The sequence below is a fragment of the Petaurus breviceps genome, unplaced genomic scaffold (assembly GCF_028583685.1).
Source record: "Petaurus breviceps papuanus isolate PSGF00001 unplaced genomic scaffold, PetGlider_PUasm1.0 172, whole genome shotgun sequence".
Lineage (NCBI taxonomy): Eukaryota > Metazoa > Chordata > Mammalia > Diprotodontia > Petauridae > Petaurus > Petaurus breviceps.
In genome coordinates this window covers 2592508-2613155 of record NW_027185755.1, presented here as the reverse complement: position 1 = coordinate 2613155, position 20648 = coordinate 2592508, and the positions used below count along the sequence as shown (strand labels likewise).

The 20648-nt window shown below is 43.4% G+C and overlaps 2 protein-coding genes across 14 annotated transcripts in view; one reads left to right on the top strand and one right to left on the bottom strand.

The window, feature by feature from the left end:
* RFX1 (regulatory factor X1) overlaps nt 1-5200 on the bottom strand; it is a 35750-nt gene extending 30550 nt beyond the window's left edge. For 3 of the 4 annotated variants that reach the window (XM_069082934.1, XM_069082931.1, XM_069082933.1), the window contains exon 1: nt 4928-5036. Coding sequence is in view for 1 of the 4 variants with exons in the window: in XM_069082935.1 (XP_068939036.1) it covers nt 4798-4818; nt 4943-5171 (250 nt within the window). In the remaining 3 variants the exon portion in view is untranslated. Of the gene's footprint in view, nt 1-4797; nt 4819-4927 lie in introns of all 4 variants that reach the window. The other variant, XM_069082935.1, reaches the window with a different exon arrangement.
* Nucleotides 1-20648, top strand: part of RLN3 (relaxin 3) — a 34610-nt gene extending 13962 nt beyond the window's left edge. The window contains exons 1-2 of one of the 10 annotated variants that reach the window (XR_011167393.1): nt 5374-5507; nt 12840-13668. Coding sequence is in view for 1 of the 10 variants with exons in the window: in XM_069082937.1 (XP_068939038.1) it covers nt 18762-18924; nt 19528-19808 (444 nt within the window). In the remaining 9 variants the exon portion in view is untranslated. The other 9 variants (XR_011167389.1, XR_011167392.1, XR_011167386.1 and 6 more) reach the window with 9 other exon arrangements.

Here is a 20648-nt window from a genome sequence, read left to right as displayed (position 1 = left end):
CACACACACACACACACACACACACACACACACTCTCTCTCTTTTTCCCCCCCCCCCCCGCCATAAGTGGTGATGGGCCAGAAGAGGAATGGATAGCACAATATAGGGAGCTTGTGGTCTTCCCAATTCTGATTCAAATTGCTCCTGCAAGGAGATTCAAGTAATAGCCAGGGCCACAGGTGGATTATAAGAGGGGAAGGAGGAAGGAAAAGGAAAGGAATAAGCATTTATATAGCACCTACTATGTGCTGGGCACTGTGCTGAAAGCTTCACAAACTTATCTCATTTGATATGATGGATTTTAGTATGGGTAGAGCAAATGTTTTGGCATTCATCGAGCATGAAGAAAAGGCATTCTCTTAGAGTTAGCCTTCAGTCTCACAGAAATGAGATACCATGTGCCCACATACAGGAAGGCTCTGTTCCTCTAACCACTGAAAGGATAGGTCCACCATCTGTCTCTGTCATGGAACAGGCCACATTCTGACAGTTCCTGGGAGCCTGGTCAGTTTGTCTGGAACACAGAGAACAGAGAACAAGCATGGCTGTTTTTAGAGGAAGATGAATCAGGCTTTCCAAGCCATGTTGGCTGGACCAGGATCTGGCCTTCAGACAATCCAAGTCCGACAGGAAATTAGCCTCAATGATTTGGCTTATTTCTCAAGGGCACTAACCCCAAAAGGTTTTTAGATCTTTCATCCATCCTTTGCTTTCCTTTGGAAACATGAGTTTGAAGAACTTCAGGACCAAGCAAAAGTTCGATGAGTTAGGGCTAAGTGGAGGCAGAAAGTGGGAGGGAAGTACCCATTACTCTAATAACTCCTCCATCTGGGAAAATTCAAGCGATTACTACGGGCATAATGGTTGGGAAGATCTGGTTTAGGAAGGGAGAATTTAGGTCTGCTTTGCCTAGGCTAAACTTCGGCAAATAGAGGCACATGGTAAACACTATTTAAAAGCTGCCCTGTTTCTTTAACAGGAAATCTTATGGATGAATTTTTACAGGTGTTCCTGAGATAAGAAACCTTGTTATTTTAGAGCTATTTTTTTTTTGTGTGTAGACAGCAGCTCTAGGGACCCAACCAAGTTAAGCCTCTCTCTCAGTCTTAATCTGAATGAAATGGCATCTAGGAAGTGTTTGGAGTCCTTTTGAGCAAGGCAGTCAATTCCCAGAAGGGATTGGTAACTACCTGACTCGATGTCAATGACTCCTTATCTGGTAACTGGCACTTAGGCTTATATTGCTGGGTTGGATAAAAACTTCCAGTGGTAGGTGCCTGAGGCAGCTGGTACCAAAGTAGATAGAATGCTGATCCTCTGGTCAGGAGGAACTCAGTGAAAAACTGGTCTCAGATACTTAGTGTCTTAACCCTGTTTGCCTCAGTTTCCTCATCTGTAAAATGAGCTGGAGAAGGAAATGGCAAACCACTCTAGTATCTTTCCCAAGAAAACCCCATGTGGGATCACAAAAGAGTCACACCGGACTAATCAACCAAAAAAAAAAAAAAGGGTGGTCCCTAGGTGAGGGCTATGGAGAAAGCCACTTACTATCCCTATAAGGTAGTGTTTTGGAGGAATGCCAACTGTATGAGTTGACATCCTTGGGAGGGTCTGGTTTGGCTCTGCCCTGCCTCTTCCTCCTCCTACACAGGAATCAGGGTGGTTCAAAGGAAAGGGGTGGGGATGCCAGTTCTAGAATGGGACATTGCTAGACAGGCCCTACCAGGGTTTTCCTGAGCTGCTTTGCTTTTGTTACCAACTCAAGAAAGCATTTTGCATGCAACAGTACAGTATAGACAGGTCTGTTCCTACTTCACTCAAGCAAGTTGTTTAGCATCTTGGGAGCTAAAGTATAGAGAGGAAAACCCCCTATTTTCCAAGGCTAGTAGAAGGAATTAAGAGAATTAATTTGTTTTCTATTCAGAAAGCTAAAGGGAATTTCCACATCCATTATTAGGTAATATTCATAGATGTACACTATTCTAGAATGAGTTCTGTGATCTGCCTTGATCAGATCATGTAGCTGGAGTGACTGTATTCAGTTATGGATGGTATATGACATAAAAAGTAGAATGTAAGCCTTCTGAAGACAGACACTATTTAGTTCTTTTCTTTGTAATTTTAGCCCTTAACACAGTACTTTGTGCCTAGCAGGGGATCAATTAATTTTTGTTGAATTGAAAAACACTTGACAAACTAGAATGTATCCAAAAAGACCAAGATCAGGTGAAGGAAATGGGAATGCTGAGCCTAGAGATGAAAGACCAAGGGATAAGCTGGTTATCTTCAAGGAAGAGAAGAAAAGACACAAAAGAGAACCACCACAGAATGGAGAATTGGAAGGAGCCTCATTCTACTTGGCCTCAGTAGACAGAACTAGAAACAACAGTAGGAGGTAGCAGAAAAGCTCCATATCCTAATAATTGGAGCTTTTCAAAAGTAGATTGGGCTGCTCTGGGAGGAATCATTGTAGAGGCCTTTAAGCAGAGGCTGCCTGACTGGCTATTTATTGTAGGTATTGTAAAGGAGATTTCTGTACAGACCCAGGATGTGCCAGATGGCTTCTGAGCTCAACACTTGAGATTCTCTGGACAAATTTTCAAGAGTCTGATTGGACTAAGTGCCAGTTTTCTACTTTACCTTGCATATCATACACATACCTTAACTCTCACTCTAACCTTTAAAATCAAACTATCACCAGTAATTTTACCTTAGACTGTTGCTTTCCTAAATTTAAAAAGAAAAAAATGCAAATACTAAAATTCTAAGAGATCTGCTAATGATAATGTTGGCTTTACCTAGGTCAAGAGAAGTTAAAAAGTTTGCAGACTGAATTTGTAAGGCTATGATGAACTCAAAATATAGTACCTGCTAATGCTGCAAATTCAGCATTCAGTCTACTCTAGACTTTCAAGAAATGCTAAGGTCTCCTTGGTCTTTTGGTTTTCCTAGATGTGAATACACTTCCCATTTAATCATCATCTAATAGGTTCATCTTTTGTTCAAGACAGGGCCAATATATCAAGCACATTTATTTCCTTTTTAAAGGTTACTTTTATAAAGCTTAGATCCCAAACTTGAATTCTGTTTGGGGAAAAAAAAATTGGATAGACTGAAACTAATAAGGTTTTAGTCAGGTCTTATTTAATGAAAAAGGATTTTAGATTTTTTCTAAGACAGAAATAGCATGCTGGAGATTTACAACTCACATCTTAAATGAAACAACTCTGATCTCTGATGAAGAGCCCCAGAGTGATCATAAACACAGTGCTATTGGCCTCTCTGCCACTTTAACAAATTGCACCCACACCAATCATGGAGCTACTCCTTTCTGGAGCAAAACATTGCTATTTTATTTCTAATCTAATAAGCAGGAAGAAACTGGTTTCACAAACTGCAAAAGGGGTTTGAATGCACTTCTTGGGCTAGTCTGTCCCTGCCACAGCATCCCACTTCTGCACATATGATACTGACAGCTGGCACCTCTTCTGGGACATGTGACTAGCTTAAAATGGCCTAGCTGACATTGGCTGGGGCTTGACTGACAGCAAAAAAACTTGTGTCTGGATATGAGAAGCAGCTCAAGGACTCTGAGAAATTTCAGAATAACATTGTGCGTTACTTAATATCCATTACTGAAAGAAAGGAAAAGGTGGGGAAGTCAGATGGTGCGAGGTCTTGAAGGATACATGTATTAGTCATCACATCTGAATACTGAGGCCTTACCACTGACAAAATACAAGAGGTATAAGTAACTTACTTTCCCTTGCTTTAGAAACATTCCCTCTCTACCCTTGGATCAGACTACATCTGGCCTGCTTGGAACCAAGCCCGTCCTTTAAGCCAGCACCAAGTCTGGCCTCTTTCACCACCTTTCTTGGCCAATAACTCCTCAATGAAACCACCAACTAACCTTCTCAAAGTCTGAACAATCTGTCACCCTTGGAAGAGGAAAGCATGCTAGGGCTTCAAAGTCTTAGGTGAGATCAGTATTTAAATGGAGAAGGCTAGATACTCAAGTAACACACACAATTCAACCAAACAACAGACAACTCGTTTTTAAAAATGAATGTGAGAATTTGAGAAAACCACTGAGTACTGGAAAACAACAACTGGTTGGAAATATGGAAAGGGGGAGGGGGAAGGTGAATTATTCAACCCATTTTACAGAGGGGAAAACTGAGGCCCAGAGAGCCAGCAAAGCTTTGCCCAAGTTGACAGTTTGAACATTGAACAGCTGACGATTTGGAACTAAGGGGTTGCAAGCTAGAGCGCCCCCAGAAATTCCAGGGCCCATTTTCCATAAGGGCTTCACCATAGAGTGGGCCCCCAAGGAAAGAACTTCAACACTTCAACTGCTCTGGGATCCACCCTATCTTCTGCCTAGGCTTCCTCTTCTGCTCTCCCCACTGCGCCCCCCCCCCCCCCCCCCGCCAAGAAACCAACCTCACTATTGGCTCCGCCCATACCTGACAGGAAGGCCCCGCCCTCCAGCCCTAGCCACGCCTTCGTACCCTCCCTCATTCCCATTGGCTCAACCTCTTGGACCCCGCCCCTTCCCACCTCCCGATATAAAAGCCCCCCGCACCACCCCGCCAGTCTCCACAGAGAGGCGGGTAGTGCCCTCCCTTCCGGGAGGGGTCGGGCCCAATAGGGCGGAGGGGGGGGAGGGGGAAGGGGTGTTGTCCTCACTCCAGCGCAGCGCCCTTGCAGCCGCTGCCGCCGCCACCGCCGCCGCCTTTTGCCCCCCTCCCCCACGGCACAGCCCCGACAAGCCGCAGCCGGGGCGCCGCAGACGCCATTTTGGCCGCCCGCCCCCTTCCCTCCCCCTCCGGACTGTAATTACAGTAAGACCCCCACCGCAATAGACCCCGTCCGTCCTTCCGCCCGCGGCCCGGCCCGCAGCCCCGGGGGCCGCCCCCGTTACCTCAGCTTTCCCCACTTCTGTCCGCCGAGGGGGTTTCCGGGGGACCTCGGAGAAGATTTTTTTGGGGGGTGGAATTTGCCAGGGTCCCGGAGCCGGGCAGGGGGGGTGGGGGGGTCGGCCGGGGCGGTTGTTGTTGTTGACTCGCGTTGCCGGGTTGCTTGGTCGCCACGACTACCGTGGCTATGGCGCCTCCGTTTCCTTCACCGGGGCAACTGTTGCTACCCACCCTACTTACGTCAGGCATGAGAGGGCGGTGCCTTCGCGGATTGGAAGCTTCTCGGGAAGTGATAGGACGGTTATGCTGTCCGTTTTTCAGCGTCTCAACACTATTGGCTTATAGGCACGCTCTTCAGCACCCGCTCGAACACCCGGCGCCCCGATTCAGCCGCACCCACGCCCATCAAACGGAACTTCTCTGCGACTGGAAGTGGAGCCCATCACTCCCGCGAGAAAACCTTAAAGTCGGCTGGGTTGGGGAAGAGATAGTACTGATAAGGTTGAGATTGGACTACTACTGGAAATACGTTTTCCTATTGGACTAAGTTGTTGTCTGTCAGTCATCTCGAAGTGGGCAGGGGGGGTAAGTGAGGAGAACCCCCCCCCACGTCTAGAAGAGATAGTAAAGAGTGGGCCGTACCTGAGGGCTAGAGGAATAGTGCGCATGCGCGACTCGCAAGGGCAGGCGGGAACCGTAGTCCTATCCTGCAGCACAGAGTTCCTACTTTCACCCTCTCTACAGGACCAGATGCTAGCCTTGCACCTCTCTCTGTCGTCACCATCCTTCTCCGATTTGTGATGTCACAGGCCCCCCTTCTCTGTGTAGTTAGTGTTTGAAGTGAGGGGAGTGGCTTCGTGACGTCACAATGCGCTAGCCCTGTGATGGGAGGGGGGGACTCCGAGCGCTTCGTTCTGCAGATCCCAGGTTTTTGACCCCGCCTGCCCCGGCCCCCAGCGTACTTCTCCCCGGCCCGCGCCCCACGAGACTGAGCCACGGTCAGGCGGGCAGAAAAGGTCAAGGCTGTCAGACCGCGTCTGCTGCTATCTGGTGTTCGCAGGCGGCGACTTCTCTGGCTTCCGAAAGGTCTTCTGAATGGGCGGGGGACTGAATTAGTGGCCTCCATAATGAGGAGAGATAAGCAAAGTTCAGAACCAGGACCTGCGGGCGGATCTGTCTGCACCCGTAGCCCGCCCCCGCCCCTAGGGACTAGAGGTCAGTCTGCCAGCCGGGCGTCCCGGGAAGTCTTCCTGGTATGCTCCAGAGGTGGCGGAATTGAAGTACAAGCTCCCCCCCCCACCTCCTCCCCACCACCCTGCATTTGGAAAAGGTCTAGTTTTTAAACTGAAAATTTTTTTCTAGTAGGCTGTTATATGAGATCCTGGGCAAGATCACTCTTCCCTTTCTGTACCTGAGTCTCCTTGCTTATCTGTGCATGATGGCTTTGTACGTGTAACGTGGTTTTAAGGACGACTTTTCCAGCTCTCAGGTTTTATAAATATGATTCATGTCGAGATAATTTTGGACCCTCATAACTGGGGCATCTAGGTGACGAAGTGGATAGAGACAGTTGGGCCTGGAGTCAGGAAGAACTGAGTTCAAATTTGAACCCAGACGCTTCCTGGCTATGTGAACCCTGGGCAAATTAATTTAATTTCTGTCTACTTCAGTTTCTTCATCAGTAAAACGGAGATAAATAGCACCAACCTCCCAGTATTGTTGTGAGGACCAAATGAAATGATTATTGTAAAGTTCTTAGAACTGTGCTTGGCACATAGTTAAAGCTACATGTTAGCTATTATTGTTAGTTATTATTACATATAGAAAGGCCTATTTCTTTCTTTCTTTTTTTTGCTTTTTGGAGGGGGGGATGGTAGGGCAATTGGGATTAAGTTAAGTGTCTGAGGCTGGATTTGAACTCAAGTCCTTCTGACTCCAGGGCCAGTGCTGTGCCACCTAGCCACCCCAAAAGGCCTGTTTTAAAACCATTTCCAAAACAGCCTTCGAAAATTTCTCCAGACTGCCCTTTTTTTTTTGGTCTTCTACCCCAACACTCTGGAGAGAACCTTTCCTGGGAACCAGGAACATCTCCTGAAAACATGGTCATTCCTGTGCTTTGGTGTCTGGGTTACGAAGGGTTAATTTTAGACTGAAGTAAAATTTTTTATTTCTGCAGCTTCATAGCATTTTGCCTCTAAAATTGGAGAAGTAGAATTTACTGAGGTTCTATTGGTATGAATTTCAAAACCAGCTAAACCCTATTATTCCAGATTTGGGGTAGGGGAGGAAGGGAGATTTTCTCTAAAAGATGCTGTGACTTCTGGTTCTTGTACCTCCTACTGTTAGTGAACTTTATTGGTGTTCCAGTGAGTGTTTGGCGAGGGGAGTGGGTTGTACAAACAAGTACAATCTTAAACTAGACTGGAAATTTAAGCTAGGTCGGGGGTGGGAGGCTGGAATCTCTGTATCCACTCTACCCAGAAGCCCACACTCAAACTCTCAGTAATATTTTAGATGATAACTTAATTCATTGGAAACTCTGAATAGCATGCTGGGAATCAAGTCCTGATTGCTATTCTTAAGTAGGTGACCCAAAGTCACTTTCTTTTTCTGGGCCCTTCTCTAAAATGATGAATAGGCTAGATAGTCTTCTGTTCATAAAACATTAACTTTGCAAGGGCACTGTGACTAATACAAACAAAAATGAAACAAGCTTACAAATAGTATGGGGAAACAACATTGTACCCAAATGTGTAAGTAAATGCAAAATGTATAAAATAAAATTACAAAGTAATTTCAGGGATTGAAGAGAATGCTAACAATTTGCAGGAATGAGGAAAGCCCAAGTCTCCTGCAGGAGACATGAGCTTGAATTTTTCAAACAATAGGAGTGCTGTGTACCTTGATTTCCCTTTCTGAAGCCCCATAGGGCTCTGATCCCTGCCCTCAGGGGTTTCTACAACATTTTTTTTCCCACAACAAACCTGTGAGGTAGAAGTAGATACAAGTATGTTTTATGTTATCTAACATCAATTGGGCCCTCACTGCAACAAGGCAATTCTTTAGTTCTCTAACAATCTCACTCCCCCAGAAATCATTTTTAAACCTTCTCTCCCATCCTCAGCCTCCTCTTCAGCAGTTGATTATTTCACATCTATTGTGAAAACTGAAACCATTCTATGTGTGAATTCCCTCTTCTCTTCTCCCCAGCACAAAATACCAGTGATGTTATCCTCTAACACTGCTTTCCTACAGTCTCCTAGCCAAGTAGCCAACCCTTCACATGTGTTCTTGGATCCTAATACCTCCAGTCTTCAGCAAATTTCAGTTTCCATTATCTCCATTCTCTCTCCAAAATTCAACCTCTCTGAACTGGTTCCTTCCTTGCAGCCAAACAGGCCCAATGGCCCATCCTTTAAAAAAAAAAAAACTTTCTGAGTTATCATCCTGTGGTCCTCCCTTCCTCAAACTCCTTTAAAAAAAAGTTACTAAGAAAGTGGTGCTATGTGGAAGCACTGGGAAGACAGAAAAAAACAAAAACAGAACCTCCTCCTTTCCCCCTTCTCTCTAGGAACTTTTACAGTTTCATGGGGGAAAATAACATGCAAATAACTATGTTGCCTCCACTTCCTTTTCTCTCTTCAATCTTTTGCTATCTGCCATTAACCCTTTGCCTCTTGACTGAGACGTCCCTCTCCAAAATTACCAAGAATCTGGAAATCTGGAATTAATCAGTTCTCATCCTCCTTGATCTCTGCAGCATTTGACATTGTCATTGACCCCTCTCACTATGAGCCTCCTGGATACTCTCCTCTCTGTGTTTTTATGATGCTGCTTATTCCTGGTTCTTTTCCAACCTGTTGGATGGAAAATGCCTTCTGGTCTCCTTTCCTAGATCATCATGCTCTTCAGGGGCTTTGGTTCAAGACCTCCCTGTAGACTCTTTTCTAACATTAGGGTTAGATACATAGGTTACATAGATACATACATGGGTTCTGATACATAAGGATCAGAACTAGAATTTGAACTCAGTCTCTTTGCAGACCAATACCTTTTATGTGGAACAGTGCCATTCTCAGGTTCTCCTCTGATACCTCTTTATATACTTAACTCTTCTGGGATATTTCAAACTAGATATCCCAGTGACATCTCAAACTCAGACACGTCTAAAAGAGAATTTATTTGGCATGTACTCTCACTCCTTTACCTTTGCATAGACTCCCTCTCTTCCAGTACCAGCAGTGGGTCTACCTGGAAAGCTGAGTTCAGACCCTCATTATCTCTTGCTTCGTTTTTATAGTACTCTCCTAACTGGTCTCCTGGCCTCATCATTCTCCACTATCAATCCATGACCTCATCTGTGCCTCACTTCCATCATTCTAGTTTCAGATTCTCATCTTTATTTAAATTATTGTAGTAGTGTCCTAATTGTCCTTACCTCCAAGCCAGTCTTTTCCCTCTCAGATTTATCCTGTGCATCTTTGACCCAAGAATCTTCCCCAGTGCATTATTTATTTATCATTTCTCTGCTCAAAAATCTTCACAATGTAAGGTACAAACTCATGTCCTGAGCTCACCTGGTAATCAGGGAAAGTAGAGGAAGAGCTTTGGAGAGCTGCAACAATTATAATGATAAGTGGATTGCATTTGTGCATGTGGCTTATCCCTCTATAGATTATAAAGTCTATGACAGCAGAAAAGTATGCTTCAGCCTTTATACTCCCCCTAGCATGTAACACAGGATCAATTCCATTTAATTCAATAAGAACATTTATTTGTATGGAATTTCAGATGGCCACAGTCTGTAGCAAATCCCCCCCCCTCCCCCCGCGGAAAAAAAAATCCCCATTACAACAACATCTTAAGTGGATCTGACAGTCCAGTCCAAGAAATAATGATTGTCATATGTTATCTCCAGCATTCTTATTGAATCAACCTTAACACCAAGACCAAGTGCTATGGATCTTTTATTTTAACAATAGTGTTGGTGTTGTGTTAGGGGAAATATCAACTTGAGATGAGGATAGAAAAAAAGTGATTGGCAGGGAATGGAAATCCTCATGATATGGGAAAGATATATAGCTTTTAGTGTCATAAGTCCCTGTCCTCAATTCAAATCACTGTGCTTGAACAAACTACATCTTAATAATGTTTGAGCAGGTGTGACTGCTGACTCTGAAAGGTGCCAGTGGGAAACATTTGACACCTCTTGTCTACACCTCTCATCATCTCATTCTCTTCTTGCCCTCTTCCTTCTCTTTGTTTGGAATGTCAAATGTTTGCCTCATAATATTTCCTTCTGTTCCTTCAACTGTGAGTCTTCCTGATTCCAGTAGAATGTAAGCTTCTAGAGATCAAAGACCATTTCTCTTTTTTTGGTTATTTTTGAATCCTGGAGATCACAGAGAATAAGAAATATGCTGCAGGATTGGAGAAGGGCAAATATTGTTGCTGTAATTCTGATAAAAGGGAATGGGGTAGAGCCTGCAAACTCTTATTGACTGGTAAGCTCAACTTCCACTTTTGGAAAAATTGTAGAAAACACTATTAAGGAGATGGTTTGTAAGCACTTGGGGTGGGAAGTGTGATCACAAAGACCCACCTTGGATGTGTGAGACTTGACAGCTTTGCATTTCTTTTCTCCCCTTGTTTGCCAGGGAAACTAGATTGGCACAGAGGAATACTATAGATTTGAACAAAGCATTTTTTATCACATGTGTTTGTGATAAAATGGAGAAGCTTTCCATGTGCTAGGTGATAACAGTGTACTGTTTGATAGGATTGGAACTGATTTAATGACTGGATCCAAAGAGTCATTAATAAGTCAATATTGGTCACCTTAGAGGAAGGTCTCTGGTATAAAATAGTACCCCAGGGAGCTAGGCATCTTCTGGCCCTTTCCTACTGATCATTGCTATTGATCATCAAATATTAAGTGCCTGTTAATATGCTAGGTATAGTGGTGCTAGGTGCTAGGGGTACAAATTTGAAATTGGATATGATCGATGCCCTCAAAACAGCTTTTATACTGGGTGGATACAACTTTACAAAGGCAAGAGGTAAATAATATGCATGTCGTATTTGCAGATGAAACAGAGCTTTTGGAGGTTTAGTTAACTCAGATTAGATTCTAACAGAGACCAAATTCAAAACATGCTTAAACCAATAGGCTGAATAGGAGGACATTTAATAGGGATAAATGTTTATTTCTACACCTGAGTTCCAAAATAAATTTTATTTATTTATTACACTGTGAAAACCAAAGAAACTCTGGGGACTACTTAGGGGACTAAACATTAAATGAATCAACAGTGATAGGACACCCAAGTTAGCAGTTTTTTATTCTAGACAGAATTCAGTTATATAATTTTCTAGAAAGAGGGAGGGAATAAGTGTTACTATATATATATATATATACGTGCTCTGTCAGGCTGGAGAACTGCACTCAATTCTGGGCATCATGTTTTAGGAAAAGACTTAGCTGAATGAGGAAGACTAAGAAGTCAAGCAGGATGGTGAGTACTAGAAAACATGTCCTAAGAGGATTAGTTGAAGAATTTGAAGCCTTAAGGTAAAGAAGCAATTAAGTACCCACTGAGTATCAGACTCTGTTAAGTGCTGTTATAAAAGTCAGGAAAGTTGAGCTGCCTCCAGAGGTGTAAGCTCATAGGGAGGTCTACTTAGACCATATAAACCAATTAGGGGGAATATTTTTGAAGGAATTTTTTGTTTGTAGAAACTTCTGGAAAAAAAAAAGAAAAAAAGAAACTTCTGGAGCTTTATTCACCAACTTGATTCAATGATTCTGGCATGCAGGGCCCTCTACATCCTAACCTTAGGCTTGTCTCACTGTAGTCTGTCTCAGTGGTGTCAAACTCAAATTGAAGTTGGGGTGGGGGGGAGCATACTAATCCAGTACCTTAGGATCCTTGTAGGCAGCATATTGACTTAGTTTTAAAATGTTTTATTTATTTATGTTTATATTATATTATAGTTTATTTTTTATATAATAGTTTATATTATATTATAGTATTATTTATGTTTAATTGTATTTTTATTTATTTTGTTAACTATTTTCCAGTTACATTTTAATCTGGTTCATGCACTAGTGGATCTCCTCTTTGACACCTCTGGTCTCAGTTCTCTTCTTGCCTTCTTCTTTCTCTTTGTTTGAAATGGGCACCCACAATGTCTTCCCTGTTTGTATCCCTCCATTCCTCTGAGTATTGAGTCTTCCCTGATCCCAGTAGAATGTAAGCTTCTAGAGATCAAGGACTGTTTCTCTTTTTTTATTGTTTTTAAAAATTCCAAGGGACGGCCAGGTAGCACAGCGAGTAAGAGCACCGGCTCCAGTGTTGGGATAACCTGGGGATCAAATCTGGGCTCAGACACTTAGCACCCACCCAGAAACACCTGGCCATGTAACCTTGAGCAAGTTACTTAACCCCGATTGCTTTAAAAAAAATTATTAAAAATTATTTTAAAATTCCTCTTCCCTCCCTCCTTTCCTTCTTCCTTCCTTCCTTCCTTCCTTCCTTCCTTCCTTCCTTCCTTCCTTCCTTCCTTCCTTCCTTCCTTCCTTCCTTCCTTCCTTTCTTTCTTTCTTTCTTTCTTTCTTTCTTTCTTTCTTTCTTTCTTTCTTTCTTTCTTTCTTTCTTCCTTTCCTTTCTTTTTTTCTTTCTTTTTCTTTCTCTCTCTCTCTTCCTTCCTTCCTGTTTTGTGTCTTTCCTATTCAGAATATTTATTTTAACAAACAGTTGAATCAAGATGAACTAGTTGCTGTAACAGCTTCTCTCTTGGATTTTAGGTGTCTTATTGTCCCTTCGTGGAATCCATAGGTGCCTTATTGGACCAATACCAGCGGTGGTGAATTTCTCAGCTCAGTACTCCAGTTATACTTTTTCTTGTGTTTAATAGGGCATCAACATTTGACACATAAGACTTCTGAAGATGCTTTGCCTTGGAGCCACAATAATGGCAGGAAGTATGCATCTTATTCCTAAGCTTACAAAATGAACAAGACCCCTTTGTCATCTTCCTCCTGCATCCAGGACCAAAGAAGAGTGGGTGGTGCCTTTCACAAATTCCTGGAGTAGGAAAAGAATACCAGAAGACAGAGAGCTGAACAAGAATCCTCCCAACCCCCCCCCCCCCCACACACACACACACGCCTGGAAAATCTTTTGTTTAAAGACTCCCCAGCAGAAGGGTTTTAGAGAAGCTCATTCCACTTTGGGATAACTATTTTTTGTTAGTAAGCTATTCTTTACATCAAGCCTAAAATCTACATCTTTGTACCATCTAACAAGCAGAATAATTCTAAATCCTGCTTCACCATGAGAGGCTTTCAAATTCTTGAAGATACTAAAATGTCCCTCTAAGTCTTCTCTAGGATAACCATCCTCAGTTCCTTCAATCCAGCCATGGAATAATCTTTTACTTGGGACATTTTCCAGTTTATCAGTCCTTCATAAAATATGTGACTCCAAGGACTGAACAGAATTCTCTAGATGAAGTCTGACTGAAATGCATGGTTAAGGTGCTAAGTAGAAATTAAATTGATCTCTCCAATTGGCAATTGACTAGTCGTCTCTCAGCTTTACACTTTGTTGGACTTCTCCTTTTCCCACTAGATTGTAAGCTCCTTGAGGGCAGGGACTTTCTTTTGACTCTTTTTGTATCCTCTGTACTTAGCATAGTGCTTGGCATTTAATAAATGTCATTTGGTTTTCCCTTACCACCCTTACTACCTGGTATTATTCTCTGATTATACACACTCTATAGATATATATGACTTGTAAATTCCTTGAGAATAGGCATAGCCATTGGTTCATCTTTTTATTCTGGGTATCCAGCATAGTATGTTGTACACAGTTGTTACTTAATATTTATTGAACTGAATTGGAATGTTTACTTTCCATATCTAACCCTCTGCCCACAGCTGGGTTTTTTGTTTTTGTTTTTTTGTCTTTTGGAGGGCAATTGGGGTTAAGTAACTTGTCCAAGGTTACATGGCTAGTTTTTGTGTGTGTGTGTGTGTGTGTGTGTGTGTTACGTGTCTGAGGCCAGAACCGAACTGGGGTCATCCAGACTCCGGGCCCGCTTTACTCACTGTGCCACCTAGCCACCTGGGGTTGTTTTTTTTTTAAACAAGTCTTTTGACTGAGTTCTGCACACCTGGGTGAGAGAGATGTGACTTCAGTATGTTGGAGGACAAGAGAGGCCATCAATGAACTGGAGATCTCTCTGGAGCTCTCAGGCTTCCATTGCTTGACTTTCAGAGTTTACCGTCTTAGAGGCTAAAATGACTGTAGTTCCCTTGGTGAGATTATTTCTCTCCTTGGTTGAGTTGAACTCTTATTCCACTTCCAACTGAAGAACTGCTTAAATTTTGTTTATTCTTTGATCTGTTCTTCCTACCTACCATAATATTTGAAAAGTGCTTTGCAAACCTTAAAGCACTGCATAAATGCTAGCTGCTATTATTAACTGTATAGCTCCCTTAATTTTTGTTAACTGTTTACTTTGATAAAGAAATCTACTAGCAGGGTGGCCCGGTAGCACCGGCCCTAGTGTCAGGGTGAGCTGGGGATCGAATCCAGGCTCAGACATTTAGCACCCACCCAGAAACACCTTGAGCAAGTTAACCCCAATTGCTTAAAAAATAAATAAAAAAAAAGAAAAGGAATCTACTAACTATTCATGATGGTCTTTTCTGTAACCAGCTTTTTGTGGGACCTTAATTGGTAAAAATAATAAGCTAAGTGCTACCCTCCCCTTGAGAAGAGTGATGAGGGAAAGTGGGCCCCAAAGTATGTATTGTACCCCTAGACTACCAATACTTGAGTTGTGCAGAGAGATAATTCTAGCTCAGTACCCCTTTTGGACAGAAGTGAAGAGCAAATGGCCAGCCACTGTCGTCCTCCTGCACCCCACAAATGTGGAAATCTCCAGCTCCCTTTTAGAGAGATGGGACAGATTCCAGGTTGGATATCTATGCCACATTTCAAGCAGAGCCATTCAAGCCATATATAAATTTAAGACAGCTACCAACCACACATATCTTATTCATTGAACTCAAATCTTGGCCCCCTCTGAATACCAAGACTCATGATTTGCAGAGAAAGCAACTGAAGCCCAGAGGAAGGAGACAGACCAGTATTTGAGTCATGACATGAATCCCATAATCCTAATTTCCATTGTTTTACCCCAGGTCATACTAATCTTGACCAGGGAGAGAAAATAGGTCCATAGGGCTCCAGAAAGATGGGAGACAGTGAAGAGTTTTGAATAATTTATCAGATTCAGTTGCTAGGTTTTTTTTTTTAAGCAAAGGATTCAGAGAGGGGGGAGATGAGTTATAGGAGATGAGTTATATCCTGGAAATTCCAGTGATAGGAAAGAAAAAAACAATACAAAGAAAAGAGGTCATGTTAGATGGCAAAAGCTTTCCTTTTTTTTTGACAGGTACTGGCAGATCAATGAGATAGTATAGACATAATATATCAGAAAAGCAGAATTCCCCTCACGTTGTCCTCATGAGCAAGATGGAAAAATATGAGTTAGGTGAGAGTACAACCGGGTAGATTCTGAATTGATTGAATGACCCAGACCCAAAGGGTGAGTCATTAATTAGTTGATGTCAGCTTGGAAAGGAGTGCCTCAGGGACCATCTAGATGTCTTTGGTCCTGAACTATTTGACATTTCTCAATGACTTGGATGAAGACATAGATGACATTTCAAATCCAATTTCTGATGACCTGAAGCTAAGGATAGCTAATATACTGTATGACAGTCTGGATCTAAAAAGATTTTTGGCAACTTGAATGAGGGACCAAATCCAATAAGATGAAATTGAGATAAATTTAAAATCCTTCACTTAGATTAAAAAAAAAATCACTTGCACAAGTAATAGATGAGAAAAGTGTGGCTGGAAAGCAGTTTACATGAAAAAGATTTGCAAAACCGTATGGACCATGGCAGTCAACAGAAACTAACTCAATTATAAGTGGCATTTAGAAAATAATAGCTAGCTTTTATATAGCACTTTACGCTTTGCAAAAAACTTTGCAAATATTAACTTGTCCTCATAATTCTGGGAGGTAGGTACTATTATTCTCACCATTTTACAGATGAGGAAGCTGAGGAACAAAGATTAAGTGAGTTGCCCAAGGTCATATAGCTTTAAATATCTGAAACTGGATTTGAAACTAAAAGGCCCATGCTCTCGCCACAGCGCCACCTAGCCGGCCATGGAAAGTAGTGTTCTTACAAAGGAAGTAGCAGTGCCAATGGTGTTTGGTCTTGGTTGCATTAAAGTCCCATTCTTGGAGCATGCCCGAAAGGGAAGGAGTAGGTTGGCGCAATTACTGAGGACTCTTCCAAAAAAGGATAGTTCGCAGGGAATAGTTAAAACTAGAGAAAGACAGCAAAAAGATAATAGCTGAAGGGCTGTTTTATGGGAGAAAAATTAGACATGTTCTGCTTGGCCTCAGAGAGTGGAACTAGTAGGAACAATGCATGGAAGTTGATGGAAGGCCAGTTGAGGCTTGATGTAACACAGCTACCCCCAGCTGGAGTGGGCTGTCCCTAGAAGTATCGTCTTCACAGATAGACTTCATGTAAAAGCTAGATGACCTAGCTAAAGAAGAGGGCAAGTGCTCAGGCACAGGACAAAATAGCCCCTGTGGTCCTTTTCAGTTTTGAGATTCCTATTCTGTAAATTCTATAATGAGGTGGTTGGGTCATGCTCACTAACAAGGGCCTGTCCTAGGATCTCTTCTCTTCTCTATACTATTTTACTTGGTGATCTCATTGATCCAATTATTATCTGTATGTCAATGACTGTTAAATCCAATTATCTGACCTTAACCCACCTCCTAATCTTCATCTTGAACTAGATGGCTTGTAAACACCATAAACTCAACATGTCCAAAGATAAATTCATAATCTTTCCCCCTAAAACATCTCCTCTTCCAAATTTCCCCAAGACTGTCAAAGGGTACCACTAGTCCACCATGCTTGCAACCTGGTCGTCATCCTTAACTTCTCACTCTCATCTCTAATTTGTTGCCAAGGCCTGCTGATTTTTCCCATTGTAACACCTCTCAAAAAATGGCCCCTTCTCTCCTTTAATATTGCTACCCTCCTGGCTCAGGCCCTCATCTCCTCCTTCTTGGACTACCATAATAGATTTCTGGTTGATCCTGTCACAAGTCTCTTCCCATTCCAATCTATCCTCCACTAAGCCAAGTCACAGCTAAAATCCCAGGCTTCAACTAGAAGCCTTTCTTATCCCTTCTTCATTTTATTATCTTGCATTTGTTGATTATTTCCTATTTATTCTATATGTAACTTGTTTGTATATAGTTGTTTACATGTCTCTCATTAGATTGTGAACTCCTCAAGGTTAGGGCCACTCTTTTATCTTTTTCTGTATCCCCAGAACTTAGCATAGTCTGGCACATAGTATAGGCTTAATAAGCATTTATTAACTGAATGACTCATGTATCTCTCAGGTCCTATGATCCCTTGAATTCCCCTGGCTCTGTTCCCCTTAGCCCTGCTTCTCATAGATCCTCAGAACTTCTGTTTATATTTCTCTGGGTCTCAGACCCATTTATAAGGCCCTGGACCTTGCTTTGTTTGGTACACACACACACACACACACACACACACACACACACACACACACACTCACTCACTCACACACGCTCTGTCTCTCTCCTGGTGTAATGGAAAGAATACTTGATTGGAGGCAGAAAACTGGGTTAGAATCCTGATACTTTCTAGCTATGTGACCTCAGAGCCTTTTTGTGCATCTCCTCTCCTAATTAATAACTAGCATTCATACAACAATCTAATGTTTGCAGAATGCTTTCCATATATTATCTCTTTGGGTCTTCACATCAGCCTTGGTATTTAAGGTCTTCTACAGCCTGGTACCCACCCACCTCTCTAGTCTTATTTCCTAGTATTTCATTTCATGGGTTTCACATCCTAGCCACTCTAACTACCAGCTATTCACCAAACTCCATCCTCCACCTTTTGCCTCCATGGTTTTGCACAAGCAGTTTCCCATGTTTAGAACGAATTACTTCCTGTTTTTTTCTTTAAATCTCAATTCCTCTGGGAAATTTCCCCAGTCTCCACCATTTATATGTGTTCACTCCCTTCTCAAGTTTACTTGTTTACCTGTTGTATTTTCTCCCACACTCGGTAAGTTAGAGTGTAATATTTTTGAGAGAAGAGCCTTTTGAAATTTTTATCTTTGCATGTCCAGCTCCAGACACTTTAGTTCTATGTGGCAAGTGCCTACTGATCATTGAACTGAATTGAACTAAAATCACTTCCCCTTCCTAGGCTTTGGTTTCTTCATCTGAAATGAAGGGATTAGATTACATGGTTTCTAAGATTCCATCTCGTTCTAAATCCTATGACAGTGTTTTCACCAGCAGAAGGATCCAGGCCCCTTGGCTCCAGGTTGAAAGTGCAGTTATTTTCCTCATCTGCAGAAATGACAGTGACACATATCCTCCTCAGTCCCCCCGCCTCTGTCCCTGCCTGATCATCTGCCTTTCCCCCAGCCTCTCCCCATCACTGGGGAAAGGTTATCGCTAAACCCAGGTGACTTCCCTGGGAATAGAGGGGTTGAGGAGATGGACACTGGTCCTGCTGCTAGCTGGAGGAGATAAGGGAGGTCATACCTTATCTTACAGCAGTTGGGTATAAATGGGGAGGCAGAAGCAGGGATGGAAAAAGGCAGCTGGACCTGATATCACGCTCTGGCTCCAGGCAGGTGTTTCTCCCCATCAGTCCTTGCTTGCTTCTGGTCCACCATGCCCAAGGCCGTGCTGTTCCTGGTACTGTGGGCTTTGCTGGGGGATCTGCCAGCAGCCGAGGGCCGGACATCTCCCTATGCAGTAAAGCTGTGTGGCCGGGAATTCATCCGGGCTGTCATCTTTACCTGTGGGGGATCTCGATGGAGAAGGGCTAGGGCCGGTGAGTAGTAGAAAGGGAAGGATGCCTGGAGGAACAAAGACCCAGAGTCAAGGCAAAGCCCAGACAAGATACTAGGTGCTGGGGAGGGTGGGATAGCCAGGGATCAGAATCAGAGGCTCCTAATCTAGTCCTCTCATTTTACAGATGAGGAAACTCAGGCTCAGAGAGCAAAATGGAATTTATCCTGGGTCACATGGCCACTCTGTGTTAGAGACAGGATTTAAACCCAGAGCAGACGCTTATTTCTTGGATGAGAGGCTTCACAGCTGGAGGAGATCTTAGAGACCATCTAATCTAAACTCATTTTATTGATGAGGAAACAGACATTGAAATGTGAACTGCTGTTAACATTACACATCCACTCACATTTAAGGGTTCTATGGGGAGACAGTGAGTGTGTGGGGTTGTCAGCAAAGACAAGTGTAAGACATTATTCTGTCCTAGAGAGAAACCCAGAGGACCCCCCAGGCACAGATGAGAGGCACAAACCAAAAGTTTCTAAATCCCTTTGTTGGGGAGGGAAGTCTGAGGCAGTTAAGGGACTAAAGTAGCCCATTCATGGGGGAAATTCAAGAGGCTATAATGTCTTGTTATGTTTTCCAGGGGATGCCTTTGCTGAGGAGTTGGGGGGTGAGTCCCAGGAGACCACTTCGATTGAATGGCTGTCCAGCCCCCTCTTACCACTGTCTAGGGAGCCTGAAGACTTCTACAGCAACGTGGGAAGCCCTAGCTGGTCTGGGGTGGCCAGGAGCCGGCCAGAGTCAGAGACTGAGGCCAGGCCTGGCCAGGGCTTCCTTCGAGGTGGTCGGGATGTTCTAGCAGGTGTCTCCAGCAACTGTTGCAAGTGGGGCTGCAGCAAGACTGAGATCAGCAGCCTGTGCTAGACTCTAAGGGGGAGACTAAAATTTCTCTGCTGAGTGTTCTCCCCTCTACTCTTGGTTCTAGACTCCAGGTCCCTCCTTCTTTCTGCCCCTCCTGAGGCCACTTTCTAGGGCTTCCATCTCCTGTCCCTATTTTGTTCTTCCCTCACTCCATTTTCCAGTGCTGGACTGGGGTTCCCTTCCCTTCCCTCTCTCTGCTCTACTTTCCTTTCTGGTATTCCATTCCAGGTCCTTCCTCTTCCTCTTTTCTCCTTATCCTCTTCTCCAAATTGGCCCCTGCCCCAGCTCCAGATCTGTATGTACTGTCCCCTCAACTTTGTACCTCTCCTTTTCCTGGTCCTTCAGCTTCCTCTACCCTGAACCTGTTTGGGGAATGGAGGCTTGGGGAAAGGGACCCCGCCTAATTCATCCTGCCCTCCCCCTTCTGCTGTTATTGTGGTTACAATGAAGAGGACTTCGGTTGTGGGAGTGGTCATAGAGAGCTCTCCTAAGTCACTGATTTCTGGCCTGGGGGAAAATCATCATGCAGAATTAGAGATAGATCTAAAGCCAGACAGGACCTCAGATGTGTTCCTACAGTTACAGCCTGGGATTGGCCCATACATGATTGTGAATGCCCACAGTCATGCCACACACAGTGATACCTATGTTATTCTATACCCAGAATCATTCAGTCACATAGGGAAATGACAGACAGTTGCTATTCTGTGATCACTGTGGGGGATGGGGAAAGGGTGGGTGGCTGGGGTTGGGAGGCCGGATGCCTGGGTTCAGGATGTGGGTTGGCTCTGGTCCAAGCTCTCTCAAAGTCTCAATAAAACTCAGAATGCCTTTGTGTGTGTA